This window comes from Anguilla rostrata, chromosome 1, assembly GCF_018555375.3.
Source record: "Anguilla rostrata isolate EN2019 chromosome 1, ASM1855537v3, whole genome shotgun sequence".
In the NCBI taxonomy this organism is placed as follows: Eukaryota; Metazoa; Chordata; class Actinopteri; order Anguilliformes; family Anguillidae; genus Anguilla; species Anguilla rostrata.
The window spans coordinates 60031214-60056039 of NC_057933.1; the positions used below are offsets into that span (position 1 = coordinate 60031214).

Consider the following 24826-nt stretch of genomic DNA (forward strand, 5'->3'; position numbering starts at 1 on the left):
GATTTGTGTAGTTATTTGTCTGTGAGTGCATGTTTGTTATTAACTCATGGCAAGGGGAATAGTGTCAAAAAATGCCAAACATGAACAAACTGCATTAGCAAAATGGTCACAAGTTGAACCACGCTGACAGGGACAAACGTAAAATTAACAGAATAGTTTTTAAACACCCAAAAATGACCACAGAAATAAATCAACAACGCAACAACTGTGACCCAGTCTCATTAAAACAGTACGTCATGAGCTTCATAGAGCAGGTATGTATAGCAGGGCCACTTATGTCCAAGGCTGATGTATAAAGATTCATATTCTTCCATTAGGAGCAATGAGAAAAAGTACTAAGGTCTGATGAGTTGTCTTTTACTCTGTGTGGCATTCAGTTTGGCGGTGAACCAGATTGGTCTTGGCCGGTCGGTGGAGAGTGTACATGCACCTGGGTTGCATTAACTAAGCAGCCCAGGTGCTTAAAGGTGTGTTCCTCTCCACAGTTTGGGGCAGAGACCGGGAGCACACACCAAGATTTTATTTACTGAAAAGTTGCCACTCAGTTTTGCTTTCTTTTGTCTTTGTTATTTTAGTCTGTTGCCTTAGTTCATTGTTCCCACCCATGAGGGGGAAGAGTGATGAAAAATTAAGTCAAATGCCAAGACCTTCACAATAACCAGATGTAAACATCATTGAACCTTTATGTGAAGCTCTGGATCACAATGAGGAGTAGACTTCCACCTCCTTCACCTCTCCAAGAACGCAAGGTTTTCCTTCTTGAAGAATGGCCATATTTACCTCTAAATACAGTTCAGAAATTGTAGGACAGTATTCCAAGAAAGACTAAAGTTATCCCAAGGCAAAGGGGGGCTCAACTCCTCATTAATTATTTGACGTTCATATATTTCTAGGCGTTTCCATTATTTTGTCTAACTCCTGTAAACAACAGATTAAGTTAGCACACAAAATGAAGAAAAAAATGTGGTTGACTCCACTTGGTATACTATGGTTTAATTTAATATTTATAAGGCAAAACAAACATACATTTGATATATGTTTATTCCTTTGCCCTTTGAAAGATGTATGTTTCACATTATTCATTTAGCAGGACATTTACTGAAGCTATTCAGTTCAAGGACCCTGCCTGTCCTCTGAAAGGGCAAAATAGCAGTGTGGGTCCATACTGTCTTTTGCAACCAGGACAAATGTTTAATCAAACAAAGTTCATGGCTGTGGAGTGGTGTGCAAGTTTTCTTTTCATGCACAAAGTGCAGTAACACCATAAGCGAAAACCAAGCTATCCTAATACACTGCACATTGCAGCTTATACTTACCAACATAACACTGCTTGCATAGTCTGCAAATTAGTCTGTGCTTGTACAAGGTCTGTTAGTGTTGACTTTGGAAGCCTTTTTCCTTGAAGCATATACTTAATTTGCCAGTTACTAGCAGTGGAGGCTGGTTGCCTTAATGAATAAGTTCTGCCTTTGAGAGTGAAGGCCTTTCCCCCACCATTTTTGCTGGCCAAAATCAGACACACACACACACACGTGTGTACGGGCATCCACACACACACAGGGCAAAAAAACGAAAAAAAAAAAAAACACCAGTTAAGGGGATCAAGCAATTTATCCAATGTTTGCACAAGTGAAGAGGAATTGTGCCCAGAATCCAAACTTCCCATCTCCAAAAGAGCACAGTATGACATAGCTGTGTGATTCGGGTGAAAGAATCACCTGTTCTTGTGTACCAGTTACTCTTAAGGCATTCTATGCAGGATATTTTAGCCTTGCTGTGTTGCTGTGTTTACAATCAAATAGACTCCTCCTCCGTTTTCCATCCCGGCCACTCACCCAGGAGTACCCGACAGAGTCGCAGGAACAACCGGTAAATTTCTCATATTGATTACTCGCACCGGACATTACACTGAACACATTTTAGAACAACAAATACAGGTAAAGGTTCACAAATACAGCAAAAGCGCGCAAACACAGAGGTTGCTAGTGCATCAGAGATATGCCTCAGCATGGTTATTTAACATTTTCAAGGTAAAATCATGAATAGTATGCCTGACTGATGAATTATCCAAGATGTCCACGTGTATAAACTGTGGTATTGTACTGCATTGTTTCGTACAAACCAGCAATGACCAAAACTGCGCGCCATGAGAGGGCCAGGGCTAAAAATACTCATTGAACATGACGTGTCCAGAGCACAACCACTTCACACGAATGGTGGACCACAGAACACACATTGGTCCATCTCTGAAAAACATATAGTCAATTCCATACAGCATATGGCTTGTGGGAAAAATAACAACTATTTAATACTTTAGAAAATATACAGTCATTAGCTGATATTTGTTTTGCATTTATGAGGAAAAATATGCTGAGCAGAAAATATTATGAAATGTTTGCATAGAGAAAATTGATAACTAAATATTTTAAAAGAACATTAACATTTGTCTGATGGATAAATGAGAAATCACAGCCTCCTTCACATTAAACTTTTAAAAATGAGAAACACTCTCAGCTGAGGGAGATATGTAAAATGCGATTTGAAACACACCACCCTGTAACCTCCACTTACTGATACTTGTGGGGCACTTGCTCATTTTAACATATAAATAAAACGTTTCATCACATCAATGCTACATAACCCATCTCTCAACTGGTTTGTCAGTCCTGAGCTGTAGCTGTATTGGGAATTACATCATTATGAAACCAGTGGATTGGTAGCCCACAAAATAGAAGTAACTGTTAATGCATGTCTGTGTGCATGCCATTGTGTTTACGAGAGCTTATGAGGCACCAAGCCTTCTCCAAGGAGAAGAGGAGAACACAAAATTACAGAGACAGTGGGAGAGGGAAGCAAGCGGTGGTGAGTGAAAGACATTTAAATTAAATAGTCACATAAAAGAATAAGACGTATCAAAGGAACAACTTGCAACAAAACATCAAGTCAGAATTAGGCCACAATGTTTATTCAGTAGTGCATATCTGAACATAGATACAATACTGTCTGCTTCTTTAAGACTTAGAAAGTTATTATCAGTCACCTGTGTTTTTAAAATACCAGCTATTAAATCACGGTTATTGTACAGACATTTCCCAGCCCAGACAGGAACAAGCATGTCAGAATGATAGGCACTTCAAAGGCTTAAAACAGTTGCGAATATATATATTCCAATAGATATATACATATTTTTCTGATACAATTCAGGTTGTTGGACTCAAAAATGGTCAGGTCTCAAAGAAAACGGGTTAAAAAGATAAACACAAAAATATTGAATGTATGGCCTACAACACTGAGGTGAAATCCACAATTTACGTCTGCAGACATTTAAAGGACATTATCATCAGCTTTCTTTCTGGACCAAGAACCAGGAGATCAAGCATGGGGGAGGGGAGGATCTTGCCGAGAATTTAAAAGTTTACAATTTTCAACTTTAAAGTTCACCAAAGTTTCAACTTCAAAAATGAATAGACACATGCATTTACAGTACTGTATTAGAACTCGGGGCGGGGGGGGGGGGTTCCTTGACAGCTGTGGTAAGGCGATAAACTTTCCCTAATAAACAACAGACACTTGGTTATCCAAATGAGGTGACTCAATTCTGTCCATCCCAATCTGTTTTCCATTGGTTTCAGTGAGGTTCCTTAGATCTGAATGCTTTGAAACGGCCATTTTGGCTTAAAGCTACAGTACAGCTGAGCTGTACAGGGAAATGCATAATCATACCAATTAATTTATCAGAGCATAACCAAAGGAGGGAGGGGTTCTGATGGCAGGTCTTCCCACCTCATTATGCAAAAGCAACTCCTCGGGTTGATCAGATGTCTGCAGTCTACCTCTGTTGCTTCGGACGACACACATGCTAATCTGCATTCTTCCAGACTGATGGAGGACTGAGCATTCTGAATTGGAAAAATGTAAAATAGAATAAAACCAATTTAAAATGTCCCCTTAAACTTCCCAGTAAAAGAAACTCTCCCAAGGCAGAACAGCAGAGAATAATATCCTAATAGAGTGGAACTTCTCCAGCGCAACATTCAAAACTCAAGAAGTGAACACAAATGAGAAGTACATATGCAAGGATGAGTACCATATGTAAAATAATCGGGCCAGACTTCTCATTCTGAACCCAGTTTCTATTGGATCTTTAAGACCAATAATCTGTGAATACAAAGCATATATTTTGAAGCTATTTTAAAGTACAGTCATGTAAAAAGCAAACATAAAAATATGAGACTTCCACTATAAGCTTATACATTCAAGCAAAAGATAGAGAAAATGTGGTAACCTGAGTGATAAACAAATGTTATATTTACTGTTTTTTAATTTAATATGAAGATAAAAGCTTTATGTGAATTACAGAGAATGTATTAGTACATCTGAAAACAGATAAATGAAAACATTTCAGAAATCATGCTGGGCAAGCCATGTCAAGCAGTGTGGAAAATGTATGGAAACAGATCCCAGAATCTAGGCAAATATCCTTTTTAGTCTTTCAATACGAGGTAATATGTAACCCAACACTTTTTTGTGTATCTCCTGTCTACATGAACCTACTACACATCTGCCAATGACTAGCATCGTTAGCATTTATGTCTAGGTATCTGCAGGCAACATGCTCCAACTTTCATTTGAGGATGACTTCTCAGTAACTTCTAACCAAGTCACTCAGCCATATGGTTTAAGCTGTACCTGCCGTATTATCTAGGGTGATACCATTTTTTTCAGTTGGATGCACATTGTTTTAAAAAAGATCACAAAGAGTTATGGCAATATGGCCTAAACTGAAAGCAGTCCATTTTCAGCACTTTTCTATGCTTTCTATGGTACTAAATTTTCATACAATATTGCATGCGTTCAATTTTAAAATGGGTAGTACGGATTTGTGTATGCTACCCGCAAGCACCTAGCCACAAATTCACCATGCTTTTGGACATCAGTACGAACAATGTTAGCCAGTGGTGGATATAGGTAGATGAAGTTCATGTAGACCACATTTGCTAAAAACTCTCCTTTAAATGCATAGCATATTGTATTGAAAGGCAACAAAATATAATTACATGAAGACTGAGTGAGCCATCACTTTAAAATTTATTCCATGACCAACAACAGCCTTTACACATGTGATTTCCCCATGCAACAAATCATTCTATTATTTCCTTTTTTTGAAGATTTTTTTTTTTTCATTTAAAATTATGAATGGATTGCTAAAATATGCACGGGGGTGTCATAACAAAAGTATTTGTTTGGCCTTTTAATATGAGAAGGGATCTTTATCACATTGTTATACATAGTAATGTTCCTGCAATAGTTCCTCATTAATGACCAGAAAGGCAAAACGTACTATTTGTGTCATTTAATTTAAAGCCATTAACTCTTTGCTTCATTATTCAAAGTCTAGCAGTCAATGCTATTGTGTTACATTAAAACCAGTTTTTTCTCCCATTTACTTCAGGCCTAGTGATCAGTGCTGCTGCTTTCAGTCCTTTAAACCCCAGTTGCTGAAGTTTTCTTCAACACGTGGTATATGGGGTTTGGTACTTTAAGGCTAAACAGTCAACAGCCTCTCTAACAATATGGGCACTGCTCACTGACATTCCTGTCATACCACTACCAAATGAAACAATTCCAGCTAATTGTTGGTTGGTACCATTTCATATGCAATACATCAGGCAAATGCTGTGATACTGCCAGTTGTGGATGTTAATTAGAAAAGACCAACATGTAATTTTGTTCCTGGGGGATCTTTGTTTACTGTATATAAAAAATTGCAATTATAAATCTTCGTGTGTATGACACTTAATGTCGCTTCTATTATTCTTTCTTGGGCGGATGTCTTTGTCCGCAGCAAAAAGCAATTAAAAAATGCTGACACTTCAAACGAAATTACATTGTTTCCTGTGCACCACGCCCATCTTTATTCAGTTCAAAATAACTATTAAAGCTGATGAACTGCCATTTCTGACTTAATTAAAATGTCAAATAATTAAAAGTTATTGGCCATTGCATTACCACGTATCTTTATTTTTTTATGATGCCTCTACTGCACAGAGCTAAGCGTGAATGTGTTTTTGGTTGAAAAGAAGACAGGAGGGACTCCTGAGTGCCGTATCTAACAGAGGCACTTCATGATTCAGTGACGTGGCCATTGGCACAGAGAGAATCCTAATCAGCTCAGTACCTCGGTAACTGTAGCCGGGAGGGGACTGAATGACAGGGAGGATAGGTTCAATTCAGCACGGACCTCCCACCTCACAGCTCGACGGCAATGGCAGACTGCAGCCTGTCCACACCAGCTGTTGTAGTTACACAGCACTCAGTAACTGTGCAGCTCACCCTGTGGGATGGCTGCCTGCGCATTTCACATAACGATCATGCCAGTGTGCATCCTCCCAAATCGCCAGTGGATGCCGCAGTACTGGAATGGGCCTACAGTTATTGGGAATTCCAAAGGTGTCAAAAAGAAAATAAAAACAGGGCATAAAAAGCTGTTTAAAAATACTTGCTTACGATGCTGCAATGAATGTTTTTCATTCAATGCATTCAATCCAGTTCATACACAGAGGAGGAAAATGTGGGATACACTACCCACTGCAGGAGCTCCCGTTTCGATATTTCAATCATTTACTTTGACCTGTAACATCTAACTGTACTGACACAATCCATGTCAGTTGTCCTATGTAAATACTGCTGCCTCACAAGAGAAACTGTGATTTAGCAGCTTCCTGAATACACTACTGCAAATGCAGGAATTTATTTTAGATTATTGTGAATTAATTTCCTTTAAGTAGACTTTTATGAAGTCCACTGGGGTTCCAATGCCTCTTGGCTGGTGTTACCAAAGGTCACTGAAGGTTTGGCAGTTGCTGAAGCTTTGTGACCAATTCTATGGTAGGGTTCTATGCATGCAAATGGAAGCATTTTCCTGCTCTTGTCACATTGCATCAATTGTGGCAGAAAGCAGCAATTTTTACAATTACAAATACAGGGAACTTTCTGAGAGCAAAAGGGCACCAAAATGTTATTGGTTTAGAAGACCCCCATCTACACCAAACTGGTTGAAAAATGCTGGTATTTTACTTGAAAGCATGGTGTGAAAGGGGTAAAGTTGTTGCCATCATTCCTTTAAAGTCTGGTAGCTGCTATGCTTATGCGTAAAACTCCTTGGTGGGGGCCTTCTGGTAGGTCGTGCTCATGGGTTTACGCTCCCCAAGGTCATAGCTGCCTTCGTCCTTCTTCCTCATGCGGTACACCAACAGGAGGATGAGGAAGATGGCGAAGAGGAAGCCGATCACGCCTCCTGCAATAACCGCTGCATCAAAAAGGGGGGCGGGGCAAACAGAAGGTTGTTCATAATTAGTACCAGGCAGGCTCTGAAGGCCCCTCTTGCCTACGTACTGTAAGAAACGTATTTTGAGGCTAAAACATATTTCTCAATGTAGTTTCACAAAACCCAGTAAAAATGGTCATCCTGACCACATTTCCCGACCCTTGCACACACCTGCCAGTACTTCTGTTCTCTGAAGGATGTTTTCAGAGTGCACCCTGAAGGGCTTGTCCTCATCCACCAGCACCTGGGGGGCACCGGTGGTGCTTGTGACCTCATCTGTACTGCTGGGCTCTTCAGTAAGCAGAAGCGGGGCCTGGGGAGGCAGGAGAGGGTCACTGAGACTGTCAATAGAGACGGGGCACAGGGATCTATGGCCCAGGATAAGAAAACACATATAGGGACATACCCTAGCTACACCCTTGTGCATTTCAAAAGACCTTATTTATAAAAACAATAAGAAACCAAGAATAAGCTTTTGGCTGGTAAGTCAAACTTGTATAACCAACCATCAGCTTGGTCCATTTTCAGCTGGGATTGACTTTCTAATTCTAATTAATATTTTCCGGGTATGCTGAAAATCAAATCCACGAACTATTTTGTGTATATATGAGAACATAATATTAACAAGGTGATATTTCATTCTCAACGAATGTCCTTAAATGACTGGTTCCTGACCATTCATGAACCATTATCATAAAATAAGTATATAACTTGCTTACACCAAAATGCACTGTTGACTGCACTGCAAGGGCTTTTGAAATTAACAACGGCATGTGTTTGTCTCATTGTCATATTAGCCATATAAACTGTGGTTATCCACTTGTACCATCGCATTTATTCTATAGGATATACAGTCAAAATATTCTGTCGAGGCACTCTCTCACTGTAATGAGACTCCTAGTGTATACTTAATCATAAAATGTGAGAACAGCAAGTTCATTTCAAATACAGAACAACAGCCATTCTACACTGAAATGTATGTATGTCTTATTCTTTGTAACTGTTCAGATATCAAGGCTTTTATTATCTGAATACATATCCTAGCACAATTGTGTGTTGAATGATTCAACAGGACAATGTATAGGTTCACCTCTGTCCTAGCAGGTACTTTAGGTGTGTATCTTCCTGATATCGTCTCTGTTCTGGATGAGAGGTCTTTGGTGGCCTCCTGGGTGGGCTCTGCTTTTGGGGGGTGGTACACGGTCTTCACATTGACCGTCTCCACTGGGCCCTCTCCTATACACAGAGAAAACAGACAAAACAGCAGCAACCAAAGGTAAATGACAACACTCTATGTCAAGAAGGATAATAACAATGGCTTTACCAATTCAGACCTCCATCATTACACGCACGCCGTTAGACACAACAGAAGACTCCTCTTGGATCAAAACACTGTTAGATATGGCCTGGGGAAGCAGCATGACTCAGATGTTAGTGAACTAGCAGAACTGTGCGGATACAATGCCAGAACAATCTGGCATCCTAACTGGAAACTCACTGGCTGAAAGTCCAGTTGTTTCGCCACACGAACAGACCACTGCTTGTTTATGAGGCAAATAAAAACATTTAGCTGACGTATGATCCAATGTAAACCTGCACAGCCTTATATGGCATTGTTTAGTATGATCTTTTAAGCCTGATGGAACAGCGAAATTAACTGGCATCAATTTATTTATTCATAAATAAACTCGCACAAAAAGGAAGGAGTTTAACTTACCTGAGCCAGACCCTGAAGCAAAATCATCGTCATCATCATCATCAACAGGATAATCTCCTGAAGACTGGTCATCCAGGTACAGGTCGTCTCCGAGCGTCAGCGATTCGGCTGTGACACGTATCTGCGAACAGGACAGGGGAACAAGCATTAGGGGCTGTTACTGCTTTCACAGCACATTCTGTTCTACTTAAAGAAAACACTGTGGTGCTACAACACGTGCTCTTCGGGGTATGATGTTTCCAGTGCCACAGCAGAAAAAGAAATAAATATTATTCTGCCAGCCCCACTTTCTGTGGACCCTCTGGACCTCAGGCCGTGCAGCTTTTTAAAAAGTGTGTGCTGCTCTTCCTGAAGCTGCGCTTGGTCGATCTTAATACTGGAAATGGCCCTTTTGTAGTTTAGAAGCTGAACTTTTTTTGTTGATTTTTATGTCTAGTGTCCATTTCGTATCCATGAATTGATGAATGCCATTCAACAAATGAAAAAACCCTGTATTCAATGTAATCATTTTAAAATATCAAGTGTGCAAGCATTAAGGTTACTTCCCTCACTCTGAATAGCCTCTCTTGAGGATACATTTGTTTCTGCACTTAAGCTAGTTTATGGTCTCCTTAGCTATAATTTACTTAGTTCTGCACTGTAGAGAGCACACACTTGAAAACAATGAATGTCAGGAAATCCATTTTCAAGACAACCTCCAATAAGACACATTGTCCATTTATAACTTCCTCTTTCCAGAATAACTTCCTGAGAGGAAGCTGAAAGCACAACATATGGACTTCAGAGACATATGTACTCATTCTGACAAAAATCAGATAATCCGATTATTTGTTCCTTCTTAAATGTTTCGCAATAATATCAGAACTATTTCCTATAATATTTAAACATTCATTTTAATTTACAAAATATCTGTAAAAGGTAAAAAAAAAGGTATTCAGTTAATAAATGTCAAAAAGGATCTCTGTGACCATATAAACTAATTTACCTTCCTGGATTCAATTAAAGCACGTTTGTTTCCCAACAAAGAAAATCCTGTCTCATGGACAAGTCTGTATTTAAAATTTTCTTTGTCATTAGACCCACTACCTTAATTGTACAATATCCAGTTTATAAATGACTGCCACATTACTATTCAGTAATGTTCAACTTCAGAAAAAGCAAAAATCTACTATTCCCTCAGCAGAGTTGGCAGAAGATCAGCTTGAATTTCTCATGCTTTCGAACACCACTGTCAAGGTTTCAAAGACATTCCTTCCAGATGTTGTCTTGCTCATAGCCTCTTGGAAGGAAAAAAACATGTTTTGTTTCAAAATCCTGGCCACAGTCAGCAATGTTAATTTCTCACATTTTGTTCCAGTTATTCAGTTCTTAAAATAAGTTAAAGGTTTGAAAATAAAAATTACAAAAACATCTTTAACATTCCATTCAATGGACAGAGGGTCTCAAACAGTCAGCAGACTCAACTGTGCATATATGGTCACAGGCCTAATGTGTTTGTGTGTGTGATAATTTCCCTTGAAATATCCTCTATACCCACTCCATCAAAACACACACGGCCACAAACACAATGCTCACTGGCACATGCACAATTCCATAGCTACTCTAGTCCTCAGCACTGAGTACAGCAGGAGATCAGGAGACTGGGGATGAATACAGGCCATTCACGCCGGAGGCATGCCTGCCATTCCCAGAATTCCTTCACAATCGCAGGTGTTACGGGAAGAGAAGGGATGGGATGAGACCAGGGGGAGTATGAATCATCCCCCGGCCTGAAAAAAATATCATTTATTTTCAACCTTGTGCCATCTTTTGAAAGCTAGCTGCCATTTGGAACCAACATTTTGTTTCTTGCTATTAACAGCCTGGTTCATTAGCGGCCCTGAAAAAGCTGCATAACAGAGGTTTGCCAATTTGGGGTTTTCTGAGGGCTGATGAAGATATTCAGATATTAGGGGGATGGGCAGCTGAGCCTACAAGACAAAAACATATTGATAGTGTCCATATTTGTATCTGATCTCTTTGTAAAATTACTCTTTTAGCTCAATCTATTTCATGTTATTAGTTCAAAAGGCACTATATTAAATATGATTTGATATCATTAGAAAGCAGTAAATCAATCTCTTAAACTCCAGAATAGGGAATGCCATATCACCAATTTCCCAGCTAAATTTGTGTTTTTTGGTTAACCAGCCCTGATTAAACAGAACTCAGCCATTTTTATTAGCTATTCACATCAATATAGCTGAAGGAAGGACCAATCTGAACAAGACCCATTCAACATGAGTGTGAATTAGGTACTCAAAGGAGGTAATCATTGTGACCATTTTCTGTGTCTTGTTCTTTTTCAGCAAAATGTGCACACACCATGTAGCTACATGGGACACAAGGACTTCAGGGTTTCACAGATAGGAGAAAAAACATAACTGGTCTGTACACAAAAACCCACATAATACTGACATGAAAACATATTAAACATGAAAGAATGATTACTAAAGACCATTTTCAAAACTCTGGAATCAAACACTGGCTTTTCATGTGGACATTACGAGATCAATTTGTAACATGACTGTGACTGTAACGTGTTGTCAAACCGACATTGAAAACAAAAGGGGCCTCCTTGGTAGCTTTCAAAAATTCTAATATTATCATTAACTGTACAGTAGTGCAAATGTAGAACCGACGGTTCACTGAACAGAATTTAGCCATAATGGTGGGCCAGTGTTTTAGCAGACAAAAATGGGGAGAAAAATTCAGTGGCCAAAAGTCTTGTGGTTCCAATAATAAAGGGATTGCAATCAGCTCGGCATTTGCTGCTGTGTACTTAGCTGACCGTTCAAAGTTTTCATTTAATCTGAGCCAAGTATTTCAGACAGTTTTAAAACATTTACAATCAGAACAGTGAGTAGTCTGTGTTTTTTTTAAATCCCCCACTCCACCAAAAAAAATCTTCTCCTTGAGAACTGGTGATGTGGCTTAAATTCCTGCTTGTGCACTCTCTCTGGGGAGGGGAGGGCGTAAAGGAAGAGGAACTGAAAGGTCAGAGGTCACCAAACCAGTGCTGTGGCTAAAAGAACATCATGTGGGAAGCCTTAATTCACAGCTGAACACAAAATGTTCAAAAGTCAAGATTTTGTCATCTCTGATGTCCCTGGTAGATACTGTGTGTGTGTGTGTGTGTGTGTGTGTGTGTGTGTGTGTGTGGGTGAGAGAGTGCTTAGAGTTCTCTTGCCATGTATTTTAGACATCATTTGAATTTGACAGGTGGAGAAAAAAATAAAGTGAACCAGAAACAAAAAACAAGTAAGGTGGTATAGAAAGGACACAAGGGAGAGAGAGATAGATAGGGGTAATTTCACATTAAAGGGAGATGACAGCAGTGTGGAGGAGAAACAGGGGCCTGAGGCCAGAACCTGAGGTACACACTGATCCCATTATGAGAGATTAATGCAACACACACACACACACACACACACACACACACACAGTCACTGACTGCAGTCACAGACTGACTGTACAACAACAGACAGTGCGATTTTTCCACCATAACAATTACACCAGGCCCCATAACTTGCCTTTAAACTATTCTTTCTATCATTTCAAATGTGAAGAAAAATGTATGACCTGAAGCAGGTTACAGGTCTATAAAATTGTCTCTGACCACAACACATTGTTCTCATTCACATGTAGGCCTAACTGCAATGGCTTAAGTCATTTCCAGAGGTAGAAATTGAGCCTGCAAGGTCTGGTAAATTTCAAAGGACACATTTACTGAGCAATTACCACCCACAGGCAGACTCCATAACAATTACAGCTTTTAACAAGTGTTTCATTCTAAAAACTGGCCAATCCTGTTGTGTTGGATAGGATGGCACATCTTGCCTGGCGACATGATTTATATTATTATTATTTTTTGACATACAGACAAGAGGGCACACATACTCAAACTTCAAAATTATGTGCCAACAAAATTCCAGACAAGCCTGGTCTGCCAGATGAAAGATAAACTCCATGCAGCCACATCAACAGAGCGAGCCGTTGCCGTGGAGTACAGACGAAAGCAAAAAAATCGCCCGTTCAGATAGCAACACTTCATCAGCTCCGCTCCGATAACAGTCAGACCAAAATAAACGCTATCTTCGCGTCGATCGCGCCCTGGCCGCGCAGCATCTGCGGCTTTCTGCAAGCCTGGACTCGAGGATGCGGAGTCATGACCGACCGCACAGCAGGGCGCTGCCGAGCTCCTTCAGCTGCGAATGCAGGGAACGAGGTCACCCTGGCTCCACCAGTCTGAGCAAACAGCAGACTGAAAACAGCTGGAACGGTCGGCCTGCCTCTCTCACACAGCTCTGAATGATGCAAGGAGACGATGTGAACAGAGGAATCCATACTCAACGGTTCACGTGCCGTAACTGTGGCTTTAGACAGCGTTTAAGACCCCCATCCTTCATGAAGTGTTTTCCAATGAACTATATTCTAGATATATCATCAATGCAAATAATTTGTCAAATATATAGAGGTCTAGCGAAGATGTTACTGATATTGTGAAATCAAGTATAGTTAAATTTCACCTCAGTGTTACCCACATGGACTTATGGCCCTCACAGATTAATATCCCTCAGGGAAACACTAGGCTATATGTCACACCATTTAATGCACTTCCCACCCCTAGTCTCTGAGCCACAAAATCTAGAGTGCACCTGTATCCTGTACTACATCTCTGGCTCCCCTCACAAGAACACACAGCCTCCCCCAGAGGCATTACTCTAACCTTGGCACATGGTCAGGCTGCACGCGTAGTGTCTGTGACAACCAGCAGCAATCAGCCTTGTGTAATTAGATTACTGAACAACCAAACACTGTCAGTGGCAGCCATACTACAATTTCAAAATGAAAAGATTACAGAAATATCAAAAAAATGTAACATGCTAGACTTAGCACTGGGGCATCTTTGGGCATCTCAGTCTGGTAAGGAGGATGTAGGGACAATTAAATAAGACATCACTCATTAGAATGATAATGCTGCTGCTGCCTCTGGTAAAGGCAATGTAGTAAAAATCACCAGCTAATGAAGACATAGCTGGACTGCCAAGTGTCTGCCTTTAACAGTGTCTTGTACATTCACTTTCACATTGATCCCTGAATGCAGGTCAACAGAAGGACTGGCTTCGCAGTTGGGAGTGGAAGGTAGCTGGCAAGCACCCTGAGCAATTTCAAATGTGCAGCATTATAAGAAAAGGCTGGCCACTACCCCAGCTGTTCTTTCTCAATTCAGCCTCTTTTCTGCTGGCTTTGTTTTAAATCGATACTGATTCTATGGCAGCCAGAACACCTAATGGACCGTCTTCAAGAGATTTCACGCAGTCAGGAAACATTTCAGCTCACAGTTCAAGTGAAAGGGAGAGACACGCTAAGAAAGGGGTGCCAGAATCCAAAAATGGCCCCTTTTCCATACTCCCTGCGAACTCAGCACCATGTCTGCTCCAATCTACAAGCTCAACACTGACGATCTGCAGCGAATAACAACCTGGAAGCCGGCCTGTGCGCCAAACCCCACGCTCCAAGCCTCTCAATTATTTCTGCTCAAATTCTTTAGGAATTGTGTGGTTTTTTAAAAAAAAGTGGCGAATGCTTTAAAATCCAGGTCTCTGAAAACTAAACAATCTGACCTCATGAGTTATTTGCTCCATATGGTCACAGGCAAGAGAGAAAGGGGGGGCTGGTTTTTAAACTAACTACAGCAATTGAGAAATCACCGGTTAAAACAATTTGTAATATAAACAGTAAAAGCTGGATGAAACTGTGAATGCATTTGTCCAGTCTGGGCTAATCAGGGGTACATCCATTACTATACGGTCCTTGTTGACTAGTAAAGCAGATGCTTTTATGGAGGGAGACTTGCGTATAATTAATTCATACAACCATATATTTACTGCCAGTTCAGATTTGAACTTTCGACAAACACCTTATGAGCCCAGTCACCTTCCCTCGGTGCCACACTGTTGCCTGCAATGCTTATTATATTAAATATGAGGCAAACACTGACTGCAGCCGTCTCCTCTGGGGGAACTCCCTGTCTGCTGGAAATGGTGCCGAGATCCAGCCACACATCCTGATGCCCAGCCAGATGAACGGGTGTGGCGATGTGGGTCCACCTGAAGAAGCATAAACACTGTGCACGTGGCCCAGCAGAGCTGTATTACAGCAGAGAAGAAAAAAGAACTACGGCGTTCTCCCTTACACCTGTCCCAGACAGACTGTGATAAATCATGGTACAGAAAACCCAGACTCATATGTCAAGAACGATATCCAATTCAGAGATCACAGGTGGAGAAGACAGGCTGTACGTACAAAAACATGTTCCGTACAAAGACTTCATCGTGGAGGTTAAAAGGCCAGATGTATCAGAACACAGACGTGGCCAATTCACGTGCGTTGGGGGATATATCACTTCCTGGATTGAGGAAGAGTAGCCATCAACAACAGGAAATGATCACGTATCTGATTTTACTCAGCTGGTTCTGCATAAAATAAACACCAAATGCTTTTACTCTTTCAATTAATCCTTTTCCTGTAGCTCACATTTCAGCCATAATGAAATGGAATACCATTCCATAACATCATATTATAGAGAAATTAATATATGAAACAGGAAAGGGAGTTATGAAAAGGTGAAACTAATTTCCCTTGGTCCAGTGGGAAGATAAAGGAAGGTAAAGGAAACACTCAGATCCAATGCACATAGAGGATCTTTTTCAAAGCTTTTTCTTAGTGACGGTATGTTGGATTTTCTCATCTCAATTAAAAATAGGTTGCGTCTGTTGGCCTCACAGAGATCTACATCAGCATTACTTGTACACCTACCAGCTGGATGTAGACCATGCAGCTAGTTAAAAAGTAGCCAAATAAGAGGAGGCAAGGATACAATGGTGAGGGAGATGAATTGCTAATTTTAAAATTTAATAACAGGCCAACTTCTTTCCGTCATTAGTGGAACATTCAATGACAAAATACCATTGTGTTCTTTTGTTCTTAAAGTTTTAATGGGAGAAATATATATGCCAATTTATGTTAACTAATAAGAATTTTTGGTTACACTTAAAACATGTTTGTCACTTGCACGTCCTGATACAACCCCCCTCACATAAAAAGGGCTGTAGCTCAAAAAGTACCCGCCATCCCACTTTGCAATAGTAATAATAAAAAATAATAATAGTAATTTCAATTTTGTTGTTTTACAGGCACACACGTTGTTATTAATGGTCGTTTCATTCACGTATATCTTGATATGGAGTCGTGGGCATTCATGGTCTGCCATTACCATTCTAATTCATGGCTGGCAAAGGTTTGTGCCTCCAAATGGAATTCAGTCTTCAGGTACCAGGCCAACCCACAGCTAGATTTTAAAACCCCTGTCCTTGATATGCTGAAGTAAGAAGCTGCTGCTGCTACTTTCAAAATCCATTTCAATCCTGACCATACTGGCCAGGCTATGATTGGTTTTTCCTCCATTGCTTCGGCAAAAAATGCAGCGAACCGCACAAAGATATCCTTGATCGAATATGGACGCAAAATAACCTTTCGGCAAGGGAACACTGGCCCTGTGCCAGCAGCCTCACTGAAAGATCACAGCCAAGGAGCGATCACAGCAGATCTAAGAGGATACAACGCCTTGCCCACATATGCCCTGTTGGCCCGTATTGTGCCTACAGCCCATTGTGTCTTGCACTGAAAGATAAAAAAGGCATAGAGGCAGAAAGTAAATTCCTCTTTGTGGAAATTAAACCCAGGTTACAGAAGAGTAAATGTGCATAGCAGACGGCGTAACTCTATCACAAGGTTTTCCTTCTCAGGACACAGCTGCATACTTCAGCCCCCCTCCCCCAGGTCTCTAGGAACAAAAATCACATTTTGCAATGGAGAGGGCAGGAGGGTGGGGTCTATACACAGCAGTAACTATTTCCCCCCAGCCACACATATATACAATCTTCAGCAGTACCCTCCCATTTCTGCTTTCATAATTTTGTTACTGACACTGACACAGCTCTGCTGTTTGACTGACCCAAGATATCCCAACAGGCTCCATGAATGAGATCTTGCATCACCTGCATTGAACTGCATAATGCCATCCAATGACAAATTCACGTTTATTTACCTTGTTTTTTGATTAGCAGTTTTACCCAACATCACTAGGGAAAATGGTTCATGGCCCACCCAAACCAAAGATGACTGGACAAATTACTCAAAACCAGGATAAGCACTCAGTGTGCTTTCAAACAAACAGGCATACACACACTATGTCTTGGAAATAGGATGTGCTTTCAAACACGCCCATAGATTCGCACAAATACACACAGTGCTTCTTGCAGCTGTGATGTTCTTTAAAAGACACACATGTTCGGCACATGTGCCCTAGAAGATGCATATAACTTTGCTGGGTGTCAATGAAAATCAGACTATTCAAAATGCAGCACATTCTGTTTTTAGCATTGTTGTGTAATAATGCTTCTACACTGCATGATGAAATGAATCATCAGATGTCCAGAGGTGGGACAGAGGCTTCTGCTCCAGATTTAGGCTAACCCTTTCCATGGTACAAATGAGCGCACATCAAATAGCTGGGGCACTTTGTTAATCTAATCAGTGTATTTACAGTGCTATCACTTTAATATTAAATGTGCAAGCCAGGATTACATTCTTCTGCTGAGAAGAAATATCAGGGGGAAAAAAACATAGTTGAGAAGGGCACCAATCTGATTTAATAGTCAAAAGAAATTTTAACCGGGTCGTGGCAGTTAAGACACAACACTGCTACTAACATTACACAGAATGAGACACAGGTGAACCCAAGAATCAGTATTCCATTCAGTGAACATAGAAGTTGGCGAGAGTATCTAATCCTAGATCTGCCATGGAGATAGCTGATCACACATCAACTACGTGGGAAGACATTACTAACATTAACTTGCAAACTAAATATTTTCTGTGGGATATTTTCAAGTGAAGTGGATATTTTATCCTAAGGCAAACACAGTTTCACACTTGTCAGTCTGATTTTTTTTAAAAAAGGTAAATTACTGAAAATTTTCAAAATTAAAAAGTACTCTCTTTTTGTGTTTGCTCATGCTACTTTCTTTAGCTTAACCTACTGAAAATTAACATCATGTCAGCTTGTTCATATTAGATAAGTTTGGTATAGCAAAAAAAAAAAACTTAACAGTGAAAACCAAGGAAATAGCACAGATAAAACTAAGTCCAGAGAGGGACCTTGATTCTCTTCGGCACCATTTCTGCTGTTGGTGTAATACAATTCCTCTAAGGTCAAGGACATCCTTACCTTAAATATGCATGTGACTCCAATCAGACAAGAGGTGAGCACTTCATTTCTGCTCATACTTCCACCAAACCCCAGCAGTAATCAAAGACCACACACGGTCACAACAAGCTTTAAAACAGAACAATGCCAGAGGAACACACAACTAAACCACCACACAGAGCTGCAGTAAGACTGAAAACTAAACAAAAATATATATCAAATAAATAAACGAGTAGGGCAGAGACATGCTTTTATTCCTAAGGCTGTTGTTGTTTTTCTGCATTTGTCTGGGTTCACTTGACATATAATTAACAGATTCTGTCTCGCTGTTACAAGCTGCTACAAGTTCACCTGTTCATGTATGCAAGCCAGATACTTATTCCGTGCTTCATACAAGACTCACAGCTCAATTTGGGTAAACCTGTGGGTTGGCCCGAGATGTGGAGTGGATTCCTGTTGTGGCAGGAGAGGAAAGTGGAAATGCGACAAAACAAAAAAAAGTATAATGATTTTGCAGAATGGAACATGACGCAAGGCAACAACTCTGCCTGAATGACTACAAAATTCAAGAACAAAATGTATGCTGTAGCAAGAGTAAATCCACTAAAAACTACTAGCTTGCCTCACATTTAAATTAGGCCAAGACTACTGGTAATTAAGTACAAAGGGTACTGCTGCAGGACAATGTATACACTGCAGGGGTGACTACATTCAGCTACATCGATTTGTAACGTTGGACTCAAGTTAGAATCTATTACAAAAACAATTCAGTTGTCCAATGGCACTGTCTTTTCGTTAGTTGTTGGCTCCAACTTTGCCACAGTAGGGCTTAATCACAGAAAACTTTTATATGGCATTTCTTGAAAATAAAGGTGCTTAGAACTTCAAGCTTGGTATAGCCTACTGTTTTTATTGTCTATATTCCACCAATACCGAGTTAGGCAGTTTCTCCAGTCACATGTATATATTCCATGTATTTTTAAAATAATTCTCTACTGAAATTGATTAAATCATATCAAAATAATCACATCAAACCCGACCATGGTGAAATAAGAGATTTCACAATGTATGGAATCGCTTCCTAAAGAAATGTAATTGAATCGAATCCTTGTGATGTCCAAGATTTACAGCCCTTGTGCACAGGTGTCTCATGCTAAGTCCAATCAAAGCTTGTCTTTAGCTGTACAGCACTTTAATACCACACACCAACACAAAAATGCAGATGTTGACTATGGAAACTGGTTAAAAATTCAAGAACCAAAAGAAAATAACCCTAATATTAGCTTTTCAAAAATAACTTAGATTTACAAGTCTGGCATCAGTTGATGAAACCATGACCTGATTCATGTAAACATAGCTAGTGACTGCCAGTGAACGCAGTGCTCTTACATACGTTTTGAATGTTGTGGATTTACTTATGCTAATTTATTATTTGTCTGTAATTTGTTCACCTTGAATTAGTAACATGCAATAGTGGCAGGGCAAGCTACATGGCTTTAGGTCATAACGCACACAGTACCATGCAATATGCGGTATTTCATGTGGTATTTAACTTCTAATTGTTATTGTGTAAAGCTAAACATTATAAACTAACACCTTTTCATTAGTCTATAAAATAGGCCTCTGTTTCTGATACTGACCTCATGAAAAACAATGGCCCATTATAACCCTGGATTTATCAGCTAATAGGACCACGTTTTAGTGTTTTAGAACAACCCCAAGACATTTTATGAGAGAGCAGGCACACTGAAAGATGAATCACTCATATTAGCCACATTAATCCAACCCGCACCAGAAAAGTTATAAGCCAGGCCACAAGACCACACACAGATTCTTACTTCACTCAAACAAGTTGAGACATTACTTTAAAGTACACATTAGCTATTTTGGCTTGCACTATAAATATAAATTTGATTTACAATGCAAAACATGTTGCACGCCCTGGGATGTCTGAAAATACATATGTTTTTAACCCTGGTTTAGCACTGAAAACAGCTATCATGAATTGTCTAGGTTGTATCAAAATCCAGACATGGGGCTAATAGCTTTGCATGTGAAAAGCATTGGGAGTTTATGAGCCAAAAGTCAAATCCTAGTAAGTCAGAAAATGTTTCACAAAATTAGTTTCATTACAGGCAATGGTCTCCCCAAGCGGAGCAGACAAGATATAACCTAATGCAACTCATCAATGAGAAATGAACATTCAGCATCATTTTAAGGTTCCAGTTGATGCCAAACTGATCCCAGCAGAAACACTGGGCTTGTTCCAAATCTTTGCTGTGCAGATTGACTGAGCATTTGATTATCTGGGTGTTTCAAAGTATTCACTCAGATCACTGTACCAGGCAATCCACATAGTACAAAGATCTATGCAATTCCGCACAGACATGACTTTAAAATGGCCACAGTAAGACATGAGCATGGAGAGAACGATGGAAGACAGACACATTAGCAACAAGAGGATATGGGCACACACTGGAGACGAGAAGCGCAATTTGTTGTGGCCTCAGGTGTGAATAGTGTGCGAGTATAACACGACCACTCTGGATTTCAGAACTGGTGTTGTGCATTATCTGGAATAAAAAATCATTCCACAGAAAGAAATGACAGTTACATGGTACCATCACTTATTATGGTATGCTCCAATATCACACTGAGTTCTATGCATGTTACCTTACAAACAACTTAACTGCTTCAAAAAAGTTTAAAGACCCGGTGCAATCAAAACCACCATTTCATCATTTGTGTGAAGTAACAAATAAAAATGAAACAAAATGACAAAAGATAATAATAATTTGATGATATTTTAAGCACTTCTTATTCTGCTGAGATTTTAAATGAGCTTTCATCCAGAAAGCAAAAGAAAATCATTCCCATTCACCATTCATTCCCATTTCTGGGAGCATTGGTAGTTGAAGGCCTTGTTTTTGCAAAAACATTTACATAAAATGCATTGTTTAGCCAATCAGAAGTGATGTAAAACCAGCTCATAATACATCTGCTCGTCACTTTTCCAGTACTGACTGGACCATAGAGACTTTTCAGGCAACATGGTTTGTTGAACCACTGGTTGTGTGGGCTAAATTTAATGTAAAAGTAACATGAAGAGCAGGGAGGAAGACCTTCGATCATTGCTCAGATGGAATAACAACCAAAGTTAGCTGACTAATGCTATGCTGAGTCAATACAAGGTGAGCAGTGAAATAACATCATCAAATTTCAAAACAATGATATGTTATGACTTTGCTATCAGGAGTAAAATAATTAGAAAACAAGGAAGCTTTCTAGAGGAGACAAAAATCTATCCAACATGACTTTTGACTGCAGAAATCTGGTGTAAGGCTTGATGACAAACCAGCTTCTAACTAGATAACTGGCTTACCAGACAGCAAACTTAGTCACCATTCTGATTCACCTGACGAGCAGCTTCAGATCCCACTCTGTAGGTGGCAAAGATGATGTTCCAAAACTTCCCATCAATGAAATTAATTAGCTCGAATCAGTCCGGTCGTACTACTGATTCAGTTGGCTTTGGTGTCCTTTTCCATCCAGGTCTCAATGTTCTGTTAACTGGTCACCTTAATTTGAACATGCTCCTCAGTGCTCCAACTATCCTTTTCAGAATTATTTCACTTCAAATCATTTTTTCCCCATATTGGCTAAATTAACTTCAAAAAGTAAAGAAAAAAGTAATTGGACAGTCTTTAAAACTAATCACTCCTCAAAAAAGTGTCAAAATGTTATGCAAATTTCATTCTATCTTTGACATTTTGTGAACTGTAGACTCGAATTACTTCTCTGAAAAATAGTATGGCGTACCACATTACAGGTTGTGCTGTAATTACATAGCACAGAGGAATAGAGAATATTTTCAAGGTTTCCAGCAAAAAAAAAAAAAAAAATACAACATGGCAGTGGATTTTGTCCTTACAAATATTTACACTGTACTCTTTGTCTTTCATTTGGATTTGTGAATACCTTTAAACACCTACACAATAATGGTTGCTAATTCTATCAATCTTTCTGGACATGCAATCAATTGTGTTTTATTTCCTGAACTGTTTAACGCTAACTGCTATATTTTCTTACCATTGTACTGTTGGTGAAACTGCTCAATTCGGAAATCACATGGAAGAAAGTTCATAAACTTTGGATTAAAGGGACTAGATCTGAAAATGTATCTTTAGTACAGAAGAGCAGCAGTAACAGCTAATCACAACTAAACATAAACACAGAATTGCAACTGCTCACATTTCCTACACTGATACACAGAGCCCCAAGAATTCAGTGCACATCTGCGGAAGCTGAAAAGCAAGCAGACCTGTAACATTTTGCCTACATCTATCAGCACATTTTACTCTATTCCACTGCTGACATAAAAGCTACAATCAGACACACAGAAGACAAAACAAGAAACATATGAACAAAAGCTTAGTTTCACTTCAAAAGAACTGAACTCCTGCACTGATAATTGCACAATTCATGCAAAACATGAATGGACCATAAAATGCATTTAAATTACGACAAATAATGGCATAGTTCTTGCCTGTGGCATTACAAACATTCATACGTAACAACTGAGACAGTGCTTGTTCAGTTTGTGCGAGACATACAGTAGCCTACAATTTTCACTTGCCTTTTTTATTTTTTCAACAATTTTGGACAGGCCAATATTACCTTGTCGTGAATTAACTGATGCCCCGAGTATACGTTACTTAAGAGATAAATAAATAAATAAATAAAATCTAGTTATTTATTTATTTACGATGAGAACAATTTTTCTCGTTTCTGTTTGTTTTGATAATTGTGTCTTTAATTTTCAGACAAGAAGAAAGACCAGTGGATCTCGACGCTGTAAAATGTTTACTGTGCTCGTTTCTTGAACTAGAAGGATATCTGAAACCGTATCGAATAATCTACGTGTCTTCTGCTATTACATATAAGCATACTTTTAGAGAGACCATAATGCCCATACCTTCCCTCATCAATCGTACGAAGGACTGAGAACCCTCAATTATCTTGAGTAGGCTACATTGTTTTAACACTGTAATTGTTCATTTTCATACCTTTTTCGTCATATGTGAAAGTGGTAGCGCTGGCGCTCAAATTTAAGTCTCAATTTGTAAGTTATGACTTTCAAATCGAGAGACTACATTTCTTTCAATCCGTTGTTTATTTAGATCCAGCTCCCAAAAAAGTCAATTGCAATGCGCAATTGTGCCGATGTCTTTAGCCTATGCCTAACGATACATAACATCAACTTCAAATATACACGAGATGTTTTCATTCGTTCAAGTCAATGGAGAGGTTATTTATTGTGAAAAGGTAGCACGTTTACCCAACGGAGAAAAGAAACACCAAAACAATTAGAATGGCTACCTGTAGCTTGTGTAGACTACACCGAACTATCAGATTCAGTAGAATAATTCCTTACTAAATTTGTTTAGTAAAATTCATTATTCCTTTTCAAAACTTACCCTTTCCCCTGTAAGAAAGGCCACCGTCACGCACATCCAGATAATCCAAATGTTCCTCATTGTTCCTTTAACAAATGCGTGATGGCAGGAACACAAAAGCAAATCTCTCGCACAGCAAATCTGGCTCCTTCGTCGCTGACGCTATTACTTGCTAACGTTACTACTTTCTCCCTGGTTCCCTCCTCTCGTTTCTGCTTTCTTTGTGGAATCACACCGGATACGTATTGCTTTTGTATTATTTCTTCGTTCCTCCTTGTATCCCCCCTACTCCTTATCACCAGATGCTCTTCAATACGAAATTCTGAAGTTGCGATGAGACAGAGGCTCTTTTCATTTGCCTTTCTTCAATTTAAGTAGTCTCTACGCTATAGTAACACGTTGGACGAGGCCATTTCACGTTCTCTACATCACACGGTAACAAATTCGACTGTGAAAGTGTACACTAGGAGCAACAGGCTGATGAATCAGTAAGCGTAGGCTAGTGATTGACAGGTACTTTGGCCATTCGGAAGCTTCATCCAAGCTCGGGACGAAAGTCACCTCTCCCTGTTGTGTATGCCGTAACTTTAGAGATGCACTGCCAACAACTCAGTGGGCCTATATGGAATGTTGCTGTACATTTTATTTATTTTCAGTTGTTGACAATACACCTAGTTGTAGCTGTAGTAATAGTTGTGGTAGCACAATAATCACAAATATTTCTCATTGATGTAACATAATATGTAGGCTTCCTATATTGCAGCCAACTGGTATTACTCTCATAATTTCAGACAAATATTTTTGCTATGTAGTACAGGGATGAGGGAGTAGAGCACATCCCCAGAAATTATCTTAGTATCAATATCATCTTACTTCAATAAATGCTAGTAGAAGAGAGAGAGAGAGAGAGAAAGAGAGATTTTGTGCTGTCTGATCTCAAATCTGGCAAATACAGTGCTGTGACAAAGTATTTTCCGCCTTCCTGATTTCCTCTATTATTGAATGTTTGTCAC

General features: G+C 39.6%; 1 protein-coding gene across 1 annotated transcript; it reads right to left on the bottom strand.

Annotated features, from left to right (window-relative positions):
- Window positions 1-2943: 2943 nt before the first annotated feature.
- On the bottom strand, window positions 2944-24285 carry LOC135260519 (syndecan-2-B-like). The gene is made up of 5 exons (XM_064345802.1): window positions 23835-24285; window positions 9045-9165; window positions 8418-8563; window positions 7499-7640; window positions 2944-7309 (listed from the first exon to the last, which is right to left on the bottom strand). The coding sequence occupies exons 1-5, from the start codon at window positions 23892-23894 to the stop codon at window positions 7146-7148; spliced, it is 633 nt and encodes a 210-aa protein (XP_064201872.1). The 5' UTR covers window positions 23895-24285; the 3' UTR covers window positions 2944-7145.
- Between the last annotated feature and the right edge of the window lie 541 nt (window positions 24286-24826).

Excerpts from the sequence above, each read along its gene's own strand:
- LOC135260519 (XM_064345802.1), bottom strand. The coding sequence starts at position 23,894 with ATGAGGAACATTTGGATTATCTGGATGTGCGTGACGGTGGCCTTTCTT. Across the intron at positions 7,641-8,417 it reads AAGTACCTGCTAGGACAGAG|GCCCCGCTTCTGCTTACTGA; the intron begins GTGAACCTATAC and ends CTGCCTCCCCAG. Across the intron at positions 7,310-7,498 it reads GAGAACAGAAGTACTGGCAG|CGGTTATTGCAGGAGGCGTG; the intron begins GTGTGTGCAAGG and ends TTTTTGATGCAG.